General features: G+C 40.4%; 1 protein-coding gene across 2 annotated transcripts in view; it reads right to left on the reverse strand.

Moving 5' to 3' along the window:
- The window catches only part of GABRG3 (gamma-aminobutyric acid type A receptor subunit gamma3), a 391,763-nt gene that overhangs the window by 40,002 nt on the left and 336,172 nt on the right, over positions 1–15,589 (reverse strand). The window contains exons 11-12 of one of the 2 annotated variants that reach the window (XR_003989999.1): positions 5,800–5,842; positions 4,901–4,942 (exon numbers count right to left, since the gene is read on the reverse strand). Coding sequence is in view for 1 of the 2 variants with exons in the window: in XM_030476091.1 (XP_030331951.1) it covers positions 5,837–5,842 (6 nt within the window). In the remaining variant the exon portion in view is untranslated. Of the gene's footprint in view, positions 1–4,871; positions 4,943–5,799; positions 5,843–15,589 lie in introns of those variants that run through there. The other variant, XM_030476091.1, reaches the window with a different exon arrangement.

Genomic DNA, 15,589 nt, shown 5'->3' on the forward strand with positions numbered 1-15,589 from the left:
TGTTGTAACACACCTTATGCTATACATGCATGACGAGAATTCTGTAAGTCTTTTACCTTACTTTAGAGGTTTCAGTGGATATAGAATCAGGGTTTTTTTGTGAATCAAAGGAGCACTTAGCAGTGTATGGGTGTTCTTACTAACCATTTCCTTTGCCCAATAGAATGCTGTTTTCTGTCAGAGATGTAAAGAACATTTTCTTTTTTCCCTCCATAAAGGCAACGAAGAATAAGAGATGGTGTGGATGATGCGCTTTGTAGTTTAGGGGAATTCTGGAACATTGGCAGTATCAATGGCTTCAAATCAGCTAGAGCTGAGTGTCAGTTATAGATAGTTAAGGTGACTAGGCATCATTAGATCACCTACTCTGACTTCTGAATAACACAGGCACCACACTTGGTCCATTTCCCTCTGTTGTGAGATTAATAGCTTGTGTTTAGCTAAATAGAAATATCATCAAGCCTTGATGTGAAGACTTCAAAAGATGAAGAAGTTGCTGCCTCTCTCAGTGTTTTCTCACAGTGGTTAATCATACTTGCTTTGAAAAGTTTGTGCCATATCTTAAACTTTAAATTCTACATGTTTTTACAATTTCCATTGGGCTTGTATATTTTTACTTCTACTGGGCAAGGTTTTCTGGAGTACAAAGTGAAACCCTTTCAGCTGATTCATAGTCACATAGATCCACAATCTCATCTGTGAGTCTTTCTTATGAATCAAGTGAATAATTTAGGAGAAAGAGAGCCCTTGGATTGAAAGCTTAGAACAACAAGACAGTTGCATGGCTAGATAGAGATTATTTCCCACCCTATTTGACATTCATCCATGAGCGAAAAGCTCACCCATGGATGCAGGTTTGCTAAGCACATTGCCATGAGACAGACAGATGTAATGTTGGTTCAGGAAATGAGCTTGTGAATGTGAAGCTACTTTTCAGATCATGATGCCCAAATGTGAAGGCTTGGCTCTCTAAATGTAGCTTCTTACTGTTTGCCAGCTCAAAGGACTGGGTGAGATTTTGGGAAATAAGATATTCTTGAACCATTATGACACTGACTTGAAATTTTCTTTTTCAGAAGTCCAAAAGGGCAGTAGCAATATTTTTCCAATAAAAGTTTATATAAGGCTAAGGGAAGGGAGAAATAAAGTAACTTTGAAAGGAGAAAAGAATTAACATTTCATCTTTGGTTGACCTGTGAAATTTCTTTTTCACTCCAAAAAGACGAGAAAAGTCTAAATATGCAATAACAACATAAACCAGTCCAAATTAAAATTAATCAAATTTTTGTCCTCCTTCATATTGCTCAATATGAAAGGAGGGAATCCATATTTCTGTCTTAGCAGAGAGTCACAGATTTTTCTAGTGCTCAGCAGATTATTACTCACACAGTAAGTCAGCAAAGACAAATATGCAGAATACGGTGGAGTGTTGGTTGCTACTGATTCACAGTAGCCTGTTTCAAGGACATTGCTCATACTGCTTCTAAGCTTATACCTGAGACTCATTTGCATTAAAAATTAAAAACCGACTAAAATTTAAGGAATAAGAATGGCAAAGACAATTAGCTTTTGTAGCAATTACCTTGGCATACATGGTTTTTAAAACCAATTGTATCCAAAATTGGTGGGTAAGGATATGTCTTCCCACAGGAGAACTGAACATGAAAACCTTCTCAGAGTTACAGCTCATTGATGTTTGACCTATATGTCACCAACATACTGTAGGGTTCATCACACTTAGTGGCATATATCCATCATAAATCTCTTCATCTGGGATCCTCTGATATGCAATTGAGACTAATCAGCATTGTATAGGGGCATAAATCCTCACAGCAGACATAAAAACACATACTTGACTTTAAAGGTTCACCCTTGAGCGTTACAGGCTTTCCTCCTTTTCTCATCTGGGATCTTAGGGTGACCAGCTCAGATGCAGATACCCACCTCAGCTGATTCCCAGCCAAAGTATCCCCACTTCCCCACTCCTATTTCCCTTCAGAATTTCACCTGCTAGGATAAAACTAGCATTTCCCTCTTATTATGCAAGCTGTCTGGAATAATGAAATATAGTATTTGAGAGATTGTGGTGGGTTGTCCCTGGCTGAATGCCAGGTGCCCATCAAAGCTGGTATATCACTCCCCCTCCTCAACTGGACAGGAGAGAGAAAATAGAATGAAAGACTTGCAAGATAAGTTAAAGGCAGGGAGAGATCACTCACCAATTACTGTCACGGGCAAAACAAACTCGACTTGGATAAATTAATTTAATTTATTACCAATAGAATCAGAACAGGACAATGAGAAATAAAAATAAATCTCAAAACACCTTCCCCTACCTCTCCCCTCGTCCCAGGCTTGACTTCCCTCCCAATTTCTCTGCCTCTCCCTGCTCAGCAGCTCAGGAGGACAGGGAATGGGGGTTTTGGTCAGTTCACACGTTGTCTCTGCTGCTTCTTCCTCTTCAGGGGGAGGACTCCTCACACTCTTCCCCTGCTCCAGCATGTGGTCTTTCCAATGGGAGACAAGCCTCCACGAACTTCTGCAATGTGAGTCCTTCCCATGGGTTGCAGTTCTTCATGGTCTGCTCCAGCATAGGTCCCTTTCACGGGGTGCATAGCATAGTGTAGCGTAGCATAACATAACATAAATATAAACTAACTCTTAGTGAAATCCTCAAGGACTTCTAGCCTATGAAACTCATAGTTTATTTAACTCCAGATTCTGAACTCTGAGGGAAGAAAAAATATTCAACTCTAGTTGGAAGCCCAGGTAACAGTCTGCTTGAAATGTGAAAGCTTAGGACCAGGATGACAAATTCTCTTTGATTTTGAATTCTGCCTTGTAAGGTAGAAGATGAAGTACCACATTCTGGGGCACTTCAGGTATATAACATGCAAAAGTACGTTATATTAATTCAGACATATGCAAAGGTAAGAAAATCATTAGGAAAAAATACAACTTACAAAATACATACACTCTAATTGGTTTGAAGCTTTTCAGAGTATCTAAGAAGGTTTCCATCTAATCAAAAAAGCACATCTGCAATATAAGAAAATTGTCTTCCTATTGTGATTGCCTTAACTACAATAATTCTTTAATCAAAGAACACTGCAAACTAGTCTAACAATAAGTAGAGACCTGTATGATTTTTAAAATTTATGTAGATCACAAAGGCCCATATATTCTTTATGCAGCACTCTTTCCCTTCATATTGTACACCTTGCCTGGGAGGGAGCCAAGCTACTGATAACCGAACCACGGCTCATGGACTTCAGCTCACTGCTATGAAAGTTTTTAGGGGGGCAAAATAGATCCCTAGACCTGAAGGGCTAAATACAAAATAGCATTTGGGGCACTGCCAGTTGTTGTTGTGGAAGCTTGTAGAAAGAGACCAGGGCCATACATCACACCAAAAGACAGAAAAAATCACCATTATCCAGCTGAGCTAAGTTGTTTCAACTGGTTCTTGTAAATGAAATGAGGGAAGGGAAAATAGGAACTGTGGGCACATAACCAATGCTTGGATAACTCTTCAGCATGCACACTGTTGCCAAAGTGATAAATCTGTGTAGTGAGCAGTTGAGCAGTCAGCAGCCAAGACAAAGACAGTCTGTCCTCTAATAGAAAATCTCCACTGGATGCATACACTACTGTGCAGAACAAAGCAGTGATTTGTAGTCCTCATAAACAAGATTTCACCAGATATCGTTGGGCTTTCAGGTACCTACTATACAGCAAGGCTCCTGCAGATTCTGCTTAAGTTGAAAGGATTAAGAAGTCCACAGTGACTACAGGTTCTTCGTTCTTGTCAAGTTTTAAAAATTTTCCAGTTCTTTCTCTGAGTCTGGTAATGCCTCTTTTAACCTCGGTAGCTGCTTTTCCTGCTTCACCTCCATTCATCTTCATCTTCTTCTCTTCAGCTTTGTGCGTTTTCAATCACACACTGGCAAACATCACTCTTTGAGTTCAGCCATCACTACAGATGGAAATTGTTCCTCATGCCAACTACTGTTAAAAAATTACAAAACTTTCCTCAAGTGGCAACAGAAACCTTAAGTGGGGAATTAATGTCCATCAGTAGTGCAACCTGAGCTCTCTTTGGTGTGCTTTTCTGGGGAACAGCAGCAAGAGCAATTGCTCTGGACTTCAGGTAATGAGAAGACCCCTGGGACTCATTGAGACTGTGGGGCTGACAGTGGACAGGTGGAAAGAAACAAGTATCCCCCTAAGTTTAGCTCCAACTCTGCTTTTTGCTGCCTTTCCAAGTGCAGTAAAACAAAGAAATTAACTAGAAATTCAGAACATCAGATTAATCATTGGATGTGAACAGCGTTGGTCTTGCTGTAGTGAAAACCAAAAGTATCTTAATTGTTTGAAAACTGACTTCTAGAGGAAGGGGGAAAGTTCAGAAATTTGGTTGGAAACTTTCCTGAAGGCCTGCATTGTAATTGCATGAAGCTTCATACCCACATATTTCTACAAATAGCTTAATGCATATGACAGTCCCACAGTGTTGGTGACTACTTATAAAGCAGAGGACCACAATAAGAGAGAGATCAGAGAGATACAAATGAAATGCGGACACAGTGTTGAAGAGCTGTGAGCATGCACATTTTCTGGATCTGACTACCCACTAGCTACATAGCTAACAGCAAACCCCAAAGAAGACTTTAGCCAGGCTTCAGACCTAATTCAACCAAGAGACCCCAGGCACTCTGATCCAGCCTGGACCAGTCAACCCAGGCAGCTCCAAGTTTGTGTCAACTCATCCTGCTACACAGTATCTCAAGTAAAGACTATTTACATTCACTTTAACATAGGATTGTAGAATATTTCACTCCTGACCTTTGCTTTTTTTTGCAAAGTTAAATTGGATGCTGTGCATAGAAGTGGTACTTACTGAAGTGGGTGGTCCTGGAGTCCTGACTGCCTGCTTCTGCAGCTGCAGCATAGACATAACCAGGAAATCAAGAAAGCGATTTTAGTTGGTGAAAAAATATTCTGTGTCTGACTTTGCTCTCAATCACCAATAAGCTTTGCTCTGAATTTGTAGTGAGCTCCTAAGAGTGGGCTATATTACCCATAAAATCCCTGTGGAATTCAGTGGACAGGGTGCCTCCCACAAAGTTTCAGTCTTTGGCTCCTTCCATGGTCAGAGACACCTTCAGAAAGCAATTCCTCATAAACTGAAGTAGGCATCTAAAGAGACTTCGCCCTGCAGGCATCAGCTTTCTCCACTGACTGCAGAAAGACTCTGAACAACTAGAACAAGTGGACAACTATCTTTTATATGGCTGAAGTTAAATATGATTATTAAATATTCTCAGTGGAGATGAGAGGCAAGACAGTGCTTCCTACTATATAAATACACAATGACAGGATCTGCTAGAGAGAACGAAGTAGTGATTAAAACAAATGGGTCTAAGTCGATATCAGAAAATGGTTTGTGATTACAAAAATCCTGGGCTAGTGTCTTTCTAAGGTTATGCATTATCTTAATTATATGCCACACTGAAGATATATTTTCTTAGCAGGTGTATATACTTAATCAATTGGACACTCACATCAAATATATCTAAATGACCAGATGCTTGGTAATAGAGACTTAGAGCAGCCTACAGTTCTGAAAGTATAAAAGTTTAAAGTAACTACTTTCTAGAACATATCTTGGCTTTGCAATTTCTGCACAAGAGAAAAAACAACTTGTCTCCCCAGTACATCTACTCATACAACCCTGTTGCATGGCTAGCACTCCAAGATTGCAAACACTATTGTTTACAAAACACTAGAAAAACTCACCAGTTTACTGGAGATGTTGGGAAAGAGTTCTTCCTCTTTATGTCTAGAAAGAAATTATTATTTCTTCGTTAATTTGTCATAACTTCTTGCTTAGAAGAATCTGACTCTGTGTAGCAAAAAGGGACATGTATTACTGTTTTTAAAAACTAAATACTTCAGACTTAGACCAGAAAATCCTGAGAAATGTAGCCGATTCCAGTTAACCAGCTACAGGGGAGAGTTAATTACCATGTCATTAAAAGACTATTTCCATTATTCTATGTTACAAAAAGGAAATGTCAGCAAATACAGCATAGTATTGCCGTATTTTGTAAATGCAATCAGAAATTGAGATGACTGCACCCAAAATTCCATGTGCTGTCATAAGTGCTATTTTCAAAGTGGAATATTCATTTTACATGTAACAGAAATGACAGACAGACACTCAAGTTTGGAAGAAGGGAACTGCATTTTGAAAAAATAATTCAAAGTTTCTTACGTATCTAGAATGCCTAACCACTATGCCTTAACCAGAAGTTTGACACAGAAGCTGCATATTTTTCCCAAACACACTGAAAAGCTTCCTCCTGAAACATGCACATACCTTCTTTTTCCACATGTTCTTTTCTTTTTTTTTTTTTTTTTTGAAAGAACTCTCCATTCTGAAAGTGAGTGGTATATTTTTAATTCACAAAATTATTCAGGCCAAACACAATGTTCTAGCATTCTGGAACCTATACATACGGAGTAGGGCTTGCTCATAAAAATTCTACTGTGGTCAGCATAAAGATTACAATTTGAGAAAAAGAAAAGAGGTTAAAAATCAGCCTCTGATAAAATAATAAATCCAATACACTCTAACAAGGAAGAAAACATTGGCTATGCTGTTGCAGGGAGAAAGAAAACAGCAGAAATAAAATGCAAGTCCTAATTTCAGTAGATCAACATATGGCGTTGTTATAGCAGTTCTGCAAGTTCTATTTAATAAAGGGTAAGTTCACACAATCACAAGTCTTGAGTTATTACAGATTAGCAACATATAATTTCTCATCTGATATGGATGTTCTCCTGCCGCTGAAAATGTCATCACCTACACAGAGTGGTATAACTCAGTCATACGGAGCCATGTGAGCAAACCGTAAGTGCACATGCTCTTAGGAAGAACAAACAATTGTTAATATTTTGTTTCCTAAGTCTAAATGTGTAAAGTATCTGACAGAGTGGTGCTCATGCCTGTGCAAAGTAAGCAGGACCATATCGATGAAGTGGATTCATCTGATCTAATGTGTGTGTTTCCACCTAAGGTAGGCAGCTAGCTTCCTGTTACAGGCAATGGAAAGACATGGGTGTTTCTGGACTGCTATTGATTTCCTTCCAAAGTAGCCCTGTAAATAAGAAAGATAAATCATGCCCCAGCAGGGCTTTTTTCATAACACTGACAATAGAGAGACCTGAATTTGACTATCTCAGAAGAGATTGTTACTGTGGACATCCGCAGTTAGCCCAAGCCTGATGTCAAAACTACAGCAAGCACCAACAGATGCAGGAAAAGAAACAACTTATGCATGTAAAAATGTGTTTTGGAAGCAGGGTCTCTAATAACAAAGATTCACTGACAATAGTGATGACTACACTTATTTTTATGAGCCTGGGTCTTCCTGTCTCATAAAATTGCCTGGAAGGCAATCTAAGTGCTTGGGAGTTACATGCTGCAATACTTCAGAGCAGTTGGCACTCAGGATAAAAATTGGAGCCTAAAGCAAGACGACAGACATTTCCCATCGAGGGCACAGTGTGGAACAGGCATCTATCTCAAAAAGACGGTCTGAAATATCCTCATATTGAATGGCTGAGATGCATTTGATCTGCTCTTTCTGGAGCTCAGTCTTTTGGCTGAGACCTTGAACAAAAGTTCATATATCCACTTGGGAGTCAGCTGTCTGCACATTGGTTAAATCCTTGCCTGCACCTCTCTTTTGAAACCACTGAGCTGAGTTCACTGGCCGCTTTGACATCTTGATGGCTTGAGCTTTTGCCTACCTATGTGTTGTAAGACACTGCCGGAAATGTTTGCAAGGAAGGTGAGAGGCAACCCTTTGTGTTCAGATGGACACACTGCACAGCAGAGAAGAAAAGACACCCAAAGTGCAAAAGCCCTCCCTTGACAAAGATTTCTTGGTGCTCCTATGTGCTTCTTCTGCATGTCACTGTACTCCTACTAAGTTAAAAAAATAATACAAGGACAAGTGAGCTTAACCACTGGAAAAATAACAGAAGCTCAAACTTTAGATATTATAACTGAGAGAGGGAAATCTGTGACTTCATGTATTAATTAACAATAGAAAATTATAAATGCTTTCTAATTGACGCTAGAGGTAATGGCTATCTGATAGTTGCATTAACACTGCATTAATACTTAATTCTTTTACAGAGAGAGACTGTATAGTCATATTGCAGTTAGAAGAATATATATTCCATCTCTGTTTTACTCTTTTTTAATAGATTTTTTGGTAGGACAAGGAGGAGAGCAATATTATAAGATCATATAATCATAGAATCATAGGTTAGAGTTGAAGGGACCTTAAAGATCAGCTAGTTACAAGCCCCTTAACATGGGCAAAGACACCTTCCACTAAACCAGGTTGCTCAAGGCCCTTTCCAACCTGGCCTTGAACACTGCCAGGGATGAGGAAGCCACAGCTTCTCTGGGCAACCTGTGCCAGTGTCTCACCACCCTTATAGTAAATCTATGATTTACTATCTAAACCTCCCCTCTGTCGGTTTAAAGCCATTCCCCCTTGTCCTATCACTACATGCCCTTATAAAAAATGCAGCGTGGATCCCTTTACAATTGCACCTCCTCCTGCATCTCCTCTCTGCTCCTGCTTAGGTGGCTTCTTACTCCTTCTTGGGTGACTCACGTCCCTGTGGCCAGGTGAAGGGGCCATTGGAGGGAGTCCACAAGGGGCACTGAGTAGTGGGAGGGGCAGACAGGAGCCCCCGGCTGCTGCACATAGGGCCTGTCCTTGCCTCAGCAGGGGACTGGCAAAGTGGCTATTTGGTCACTGCTCATATAGCTAACAATGTGGGAAAGAAATATTTGGCAACAGAGGCAAAGGAAGAAAAATGTCTGATGACCTGGAGCTAAAAGTGGACATATTCATAAGACAAGTATAAAAAACTTAAGAGGATAATTAGCCACAGACTCAGATGATAACAGTTCTGTTGAACTGGATAATTCATGACCAAGGCACTTGTGAATGCTCCATCCCTGGCAGTGTTCAAGGCCAGGTTGGACAGAGCCTTGGGCGACATGGCTTAGTGCGAGGTGTCTCTGCCTATGGCAAGGGGGTTGGAACTAGATGATCTTAAGGTCCTTTCCAACACTAACTATTCTATGATTCTATGATAATTCTCTACAGTGTTATGATCTACTCTGAGTACATTAGTTTGTATGTGAAGCCTGGATTCATTTTCTTCTTCTACATTATTGTGAATTTGCCAGGTTCAAATTTCTCTGCCTTCCCTCCTCTCACCTCCCAGGTACTTGGTGTCAAGGTTTTCCAGCAATTTCTTGCAAACTGACCTTGACTTTACTACCGTGCATACATAAATGCCATGAATAAATTCTTTCATTCAGCTATGCACCTTTTCCAAAAGCTCATAAACAAAGTTAGAATATAATAGTCCTGCACTTTGGGGAGCTTAAATACACTATTTCTCTCCCTGTGGAAAAAACAATGTTGGCATAGTTCACTCATTTAAATAAGAGTTTTCCTCTCTTTCTGATGGGAGTTTAATCCTTGTTTAAGGGTAGGGAAAGGTCGGTTCTGCAAGAGACTTGGCAGGGAGGGATCTCTATTCATGACAGACTTCTGTGACCAGCTTCTGATGTCTGTCCTATTCTAGTCATATTCCAGACAATCCACTGATATCTGCATTTAAGTCACTCCAGTATGTTGGTTTGGAGAGGATATTGCACTCACTGTCATAGGATCCTTCACAGCATACCTCTTAACAAACTAAATTTGCAGTCACATTTGTCTTTACTGATAAGATGCTAATGCACTTGCTAAGTGCATCCTGAGTTATACTCAACTGCATTTTGGTTAAGAGAACTAGCAGTTGTGAGCAGTTCTCACTCTGCCTTGCAGCTCTGGTTTGCTCTATGAGTGGTCCTGGGCAGAGAGGTAGGTTTGACATACCTAAATTAATAAGATGCTTCTGAAAAGGAAACAGCTGTGCAGCCACATGCGTAAGCAGCTGAAAATCCTTCCTTATCCCTAGGCAGTCAGGACTGTAGGGATGGCCAGGCGTTATACTAGTAGGGATTTTTTCCCCCGCCTATGAGTGACCTAACTATTTTGGAAATTTATCCTTAACAGTTAAAAACCCTAAACATTAAAGTACTAATTAAATATTAAACTTGTTTTGAAACATACGGCTCAAGAAAAACTACTGACTCTTCAGATTCAGAGAAAATGTTCCATTCACACATCTTTTGAAGATAAATTGAAATGTTTTTTGTAAATGGGGTGACTATTTGTACAGGCATTGGAAGCCACGTATGATACATCTGTTGGGAAAAGTCAATAAAACTGGAGGAGGCGAACCATTGATCTAGAAAACCAGTGTTCATGTGAATTATCTTTGAATAACTCCCTGTCAAAAAAAAAAACCCCAAAAAAACCCCCCACCTTATTTAGTTTCTAAGGGTACTTACTATATTTATTTCTGCTCTACACATGATTTACCAGCACTACCTCTGTGAGAAAGGTAACTCAAGTCAGGCCATATACTAACCTGGCAGGTGAAGCTGCGCTCCGGGCTCTGCTTCTCTCCACATGACCGTGGGCAAATTGTGTGCACATCAATTTTCTACCCATTCTGGAAATAACCAGTGCTTCCTTTCTTCGCTTCTCTGCTTGGCCTTTTTAGAGAGTGAGTATTTCAGAGCTAGGGTTGTACGGTTCTACGCACTCCTCAGGCCTAGAGGAATTAAGTGCTCTAACTCTGATATAATTCAGTGTTGTACAGGCTCATGCAATACAAATAATAATTATATCAATAAATGATTAAAAGAAACTTTAACACTGACAAATCAAGCCTCTAATCTTAGAACACATAAAAACTGAGATGAAGGATTTAAGGCCATCTCTCTTTAGTAATAGATATCTGCCCTGCTTAAAGATGAATGAATAAGGAGCTGGTAGAGGTTTAGGTACCAGGTACAGGTACCAGGACAGGATACATAAAAACTGTAATAATTATAATGCAAGAAATATGTTGCAGATTCAAAGCACACAAAGAAAGGTGCTTCTTCATTCTTTGTGTATCTGACTCACAAAAAACCTTGGCCGAAAATATTAAAAGCTTATGTGGATTCCAAAACCAGCTGGTAAATTCATAGAAGAGAAAACAATAGGGTGGCTCCTACACTGTTCCTAAGGCATCCACTGTTGGGTACAGGTGGGTTTTTTAATTAGTCTCCTGGACACCCCCATCTCTTGTACTTTGGTTTGCATTGTGGAGTGGTGTCAGAAAGCATGAATGAGGTTTCTGTTTTATCAGACTAAACAGCATGGTGTGCTCCGTGACCATGCATAACACACTGCAGCCACTCATGGCACTCAGTCCATGACTTACAGCTAGTCTGTAGTGAAAAAATCCCTGAAGCATGTCTAAAGTAGACGTGAGGGTCCTAACACCAACTGTTTGACTCTGATTGTCCACTCTCATTGCCTCCCTCACTAATGACTACCAAGGTGCTGCCTCTGGCAGGTCACAGAGGATGTGACCATTTGAGAGCAGAGAATGGTTGACACCCATGTATTTCTGGTTCCAGGACTGTTCTGAAGGGCTTTTTTCTCTCCTGGTTGGATCCTTCTCTTTCACACAGTCATATATACCCTCTCACCAGTCCTTTCACCTGTTCATCCTTGCCTAAATTTTTTTCTGCCCTGTTTTCCTTACTTTCTCAGACCTGCCTGCTGGCTCCCATTCCCTAGCTGTGTGCCTTATTTCCCAACAGCCACAGCTGCTACAGCATCCACCAGAAAGGCCAAAATCAAATTGCCCTTCCACTCTTCTGACCTTCTGCTGCAGCATATTCATTGCAAATGATGTCTGCAAGAACTTAAATTTCACACCCCACCCAGTGTCCCTTGATAATTTGCCACCTGAGAGGCATGATTAGGCAAAAATGGCCCAGGCAGCATGTGTCAGATTTTTCTTTCTCCATAAGAAAGAAGTTGACTTGATAAACCTGACAGGTAGAAGGTTATACAAAACCAGGGTTTAATTTTTCACTTCAATTATATATTTACTTGCAAAGCTTATCATACCCCCCCCCGGGATACCATTTATCCAAAACCACAGGACTTACTAGTGCTTAGCTGGAGTCTTGCAGGCCTCAAAGGAATTACACTGGACTAGAGCAAGGTCCCATTTTCCTGAGGACCCCAGCCCCAGGCACATGCACACAAACACACACACCTCTTCATTCAGCTTACAGTGAGCCCTTAAGGAAAAGAAACTGAAGGAGCTTTCTCTATACCAAGGAAATCCTCATGCTTTAAGGATATGTCAAGCTCTGCTGAGCACCATATTTAGCCCTGGGAAACACTGACTGAGTTATTTGCTGGCAGAAGTAAACCTGATTTTCTCAGCAATAGCAGTATGCAGGGTGAGAATGGTGAATATAAGCCGATTCTTTAATATCAGGATAAATATTAAATTTCCCTTATAAAGTCTAGTTGAACCCCAGTAAATACCTGAATGTAATCAGTTATAGAAGAAAGAGCTGCTAAAGCTTGACAGAAATAAACATATCTCTGTCCAGAATGGGAGATCCATTGATAAGCTTCCTTTAAGCCAAAGAGAACGAGATAGAAAAATAATACAGAACATTGCAGAGGACTTCCTACTGGCTTAACTTATTAACTGATAATTTATTCGCAATCAGTGGAGAAGTCCAAAATAGATTAAATGATTATTCATCTTCAACTTTTACACGCACATAAGACAGGCTGAGAAAGCTGGGGCTGTTCAGCCTAGAGAAGAGAAGGCTGCGTGGAGACCTCATAGCAGCCCTTCAGTATCTGAAGAGGGCCTACAAGAATGCTGGAGAGGGACTCTTCATTAGGGACTGCAGTGATAAGACAAGGCGGAATGGGTTTAAGCTTAAACAAGGGAAGTTTAGATATAAGGAAGAAGTTCTTTACTGTGAGGGTGGTGAGGCACTGGAACAGGTTGTCCAAGGAAGTTGTGAATGCTCCATCCCTGGCAGTATTCAAGGCCAGGCTGGACAGAGCCTTGGGTGACATGGTTTAGTGTGTGGTGTCCCTGTCCGTGGCAGGGGGGTTGGAACTAGATGATCTTAAGGTCCTTTCCAACCCAAACCATTCTGTGATTCTATGATCCTATGATTTTTTTCAGCTTTTTTTTTCTCTGTGGGTCTTTCACATCTCAGGTCAGAATTTCTTTTCTTCCTGTCTCAAAAGACAGGAGAAAAAGGATAAGAAAGCAAAATCACCTATAGATGGCAACAATGAACTGGAACTATAGCTCAGTTATATGGCAGCATTGTCATGGTGAGTGAAGGAAGGGCATGTGCTGATTACATGCAAGTACACTGAGGCTGATGTTTTCAAATAGGCCAGGAAAGCAGTGTGCACCCAAGCTAAGATGTTAGTGTTAGGATTTCCTTTAATGTTCTTTAAATGAAACTGGATGAACACAGAAATAATCCATATCATTTGTTATCACTCATTGTAAATCTCCATTCTACTTCAGGTGTCACAGCAAGTCAAAGGCATTTGTCAGGTAGCATGGGTACCATAAAGGAATAGACATGACATGCTAGCTTCTTTTTACTGCCTTTTAACATACAAAGGAGTAAAGTCTCAAAGCAATTTGGGACCTGCAGGACAGTAGATCTGGAGAGCTCAGCTTTCCTGACTTTTTGAAAATGCTCATCACATGCTAACAAGTCTTTCATTAATTCAAGCAGCCCAAAAAGCCCAGACTATTTAACCCAGTTGAAGAGCAGGTGAGAAACTTCCTTCCTAGGCTGCTCTTTTTTGACTTGGAGGCACCAAAATAATTCATTTCTCGATTTATCCCAGACCATCCATTCTCCTAGTGTTCACTGCAGGTATGAAATTTTCTTCATGGCATATTGTTAAAAACCTTACCCCTTATTGAGAATAGAACAGAGATAAGAGGCTATGTAGGAGTCCCACTAAGATTATATAATTGTTCTAGAACTTCCATGAAAAAGAAAGTATTATTAGGTCATGATGCAAGAGGACAAAACAGGCTTTCATTTTCCAGCCTTAAGTTATGTCTTGGTTTCAGCTGGGATAGAGTTAATTTTCTTCTTTGTAGCAGGTACAGTGCTTTGTTTTTTATTTAGTATTTTGTTGTTGTTATTATTATTATTATATTTTAGTTTATTTCAGCTATTAAACTGTTCTTATCTCAAACCTATGGGTTTTACCTTTTTTTGAGTCTTCTCCCTACCCCACCAGGCCTTGGGCGAGGAGTGAGATTGCAGCTGCATGATACTTAGTTGTTGACTGAGGTTAAACCACAACAGCTGTGTAATTAAAAAATATCAAAAACTTTCTGTAATCGCTCATCAAATCATTTATCTACCCAACATTCATGTCAATGCTAGGGGATTCTGTGGAAATATTTGTTCATACGTCATAATGAAAGACAAATTAATTTCTTTTTCATGTATAACAAGAGTCCAGCCAAATAGTATGCATATGGCAATTTCCCAGATCACATGGTCATGTCTTCTCCAGTAGCACTGGTTGTCACCAATTGCTAGAGTTCTTCATTTCTAGATGTAGTGGAACTCAAAACCAAAGGCAAGTATTTTAGAAAATTGGATAGGAGAGAAGCTAAGAACAAGGACTTGAAACAATGAAACATTTACGTAATGTATGCCAGAAACTTCTCTTTTATTAAAAAATGCTTTCCAGATAAATAACAGGTGCTCAAGACAGCCATTATTTTCCTCTGCAATCATCCTTTCATGTAATTTATACAAGTATTCTCACAGGAATAATTACAAAGTATTCTGATGATTACTATTAACAATCAACTGAATTGCATTTCAGAATAGTTCCTCTTAGATTGTGGCCATTTAAAAAGGATTGTCAACAAATGCCCAGAAGTTTGGAGAGAAAATAGACTGAGTCTGCAAGGGAGGCAGAAAAAAGGAAAGACCGAGCCAGATAAAGGATTACTCAGTGGCTGGATGGTTGCACTGAAAGAGTTGTGGTCAGTGGCTTGATGTCTGAGTAGAGACCAGTGGCAAGTGGCGTTCCTCAGGGGTTGCTACCACGACCAGTGCTGTTTGACATTTTTGTCAGCAATATGGACAGAGGGATTGAGTGCACACTCCGCAGGTTAGATGATGACATGAAGCTGTGTGGTGCAGTTGACACACTAGAGGGGATACCAGTGAGAGGGAATTTTAGAGGCTTGAGAGGTACCCCTGTGCAGACATCATGAAGTTCAACAAGGCCAAGTGCAAGGTTCTGCACCTGGGTTGGGGCAATCCCAGGCACAGCTAAAGGCTGAGTGAAGAATGGTTTGGGAGCAGCCCTGAGGAGAAGGACCTGGGGGCATTGCTGGACGAGAAGCTCAATATGAACCATTAGTGAGTGTTTGAAGCCCAGAAAACCAACCCTGTCCAAAGAAGAGTGGCCAGCAGGACAAGAGAGGAGATTCTCCCCCTCTACTCCGCACTGGAACAGGTTGCCCAGAGAAGTTGCGACTGCTCCGTCCCTGGCAG

This window comes from Strigops habroptila, chromosome 2 (genome assembly GCF_004027225.2).
Source record: "Strigops habroptila isolate Jane chromosome 2, bStrHab1.2.pri, whole genome shotgun sequence".
In the NCBI taxonomy this organism is placed as follows: Eukaryota; Metazoa; Chordata; class Aves; order Psittaciformes; family Psittacidae; genus Strigops; species Strigops habroptila.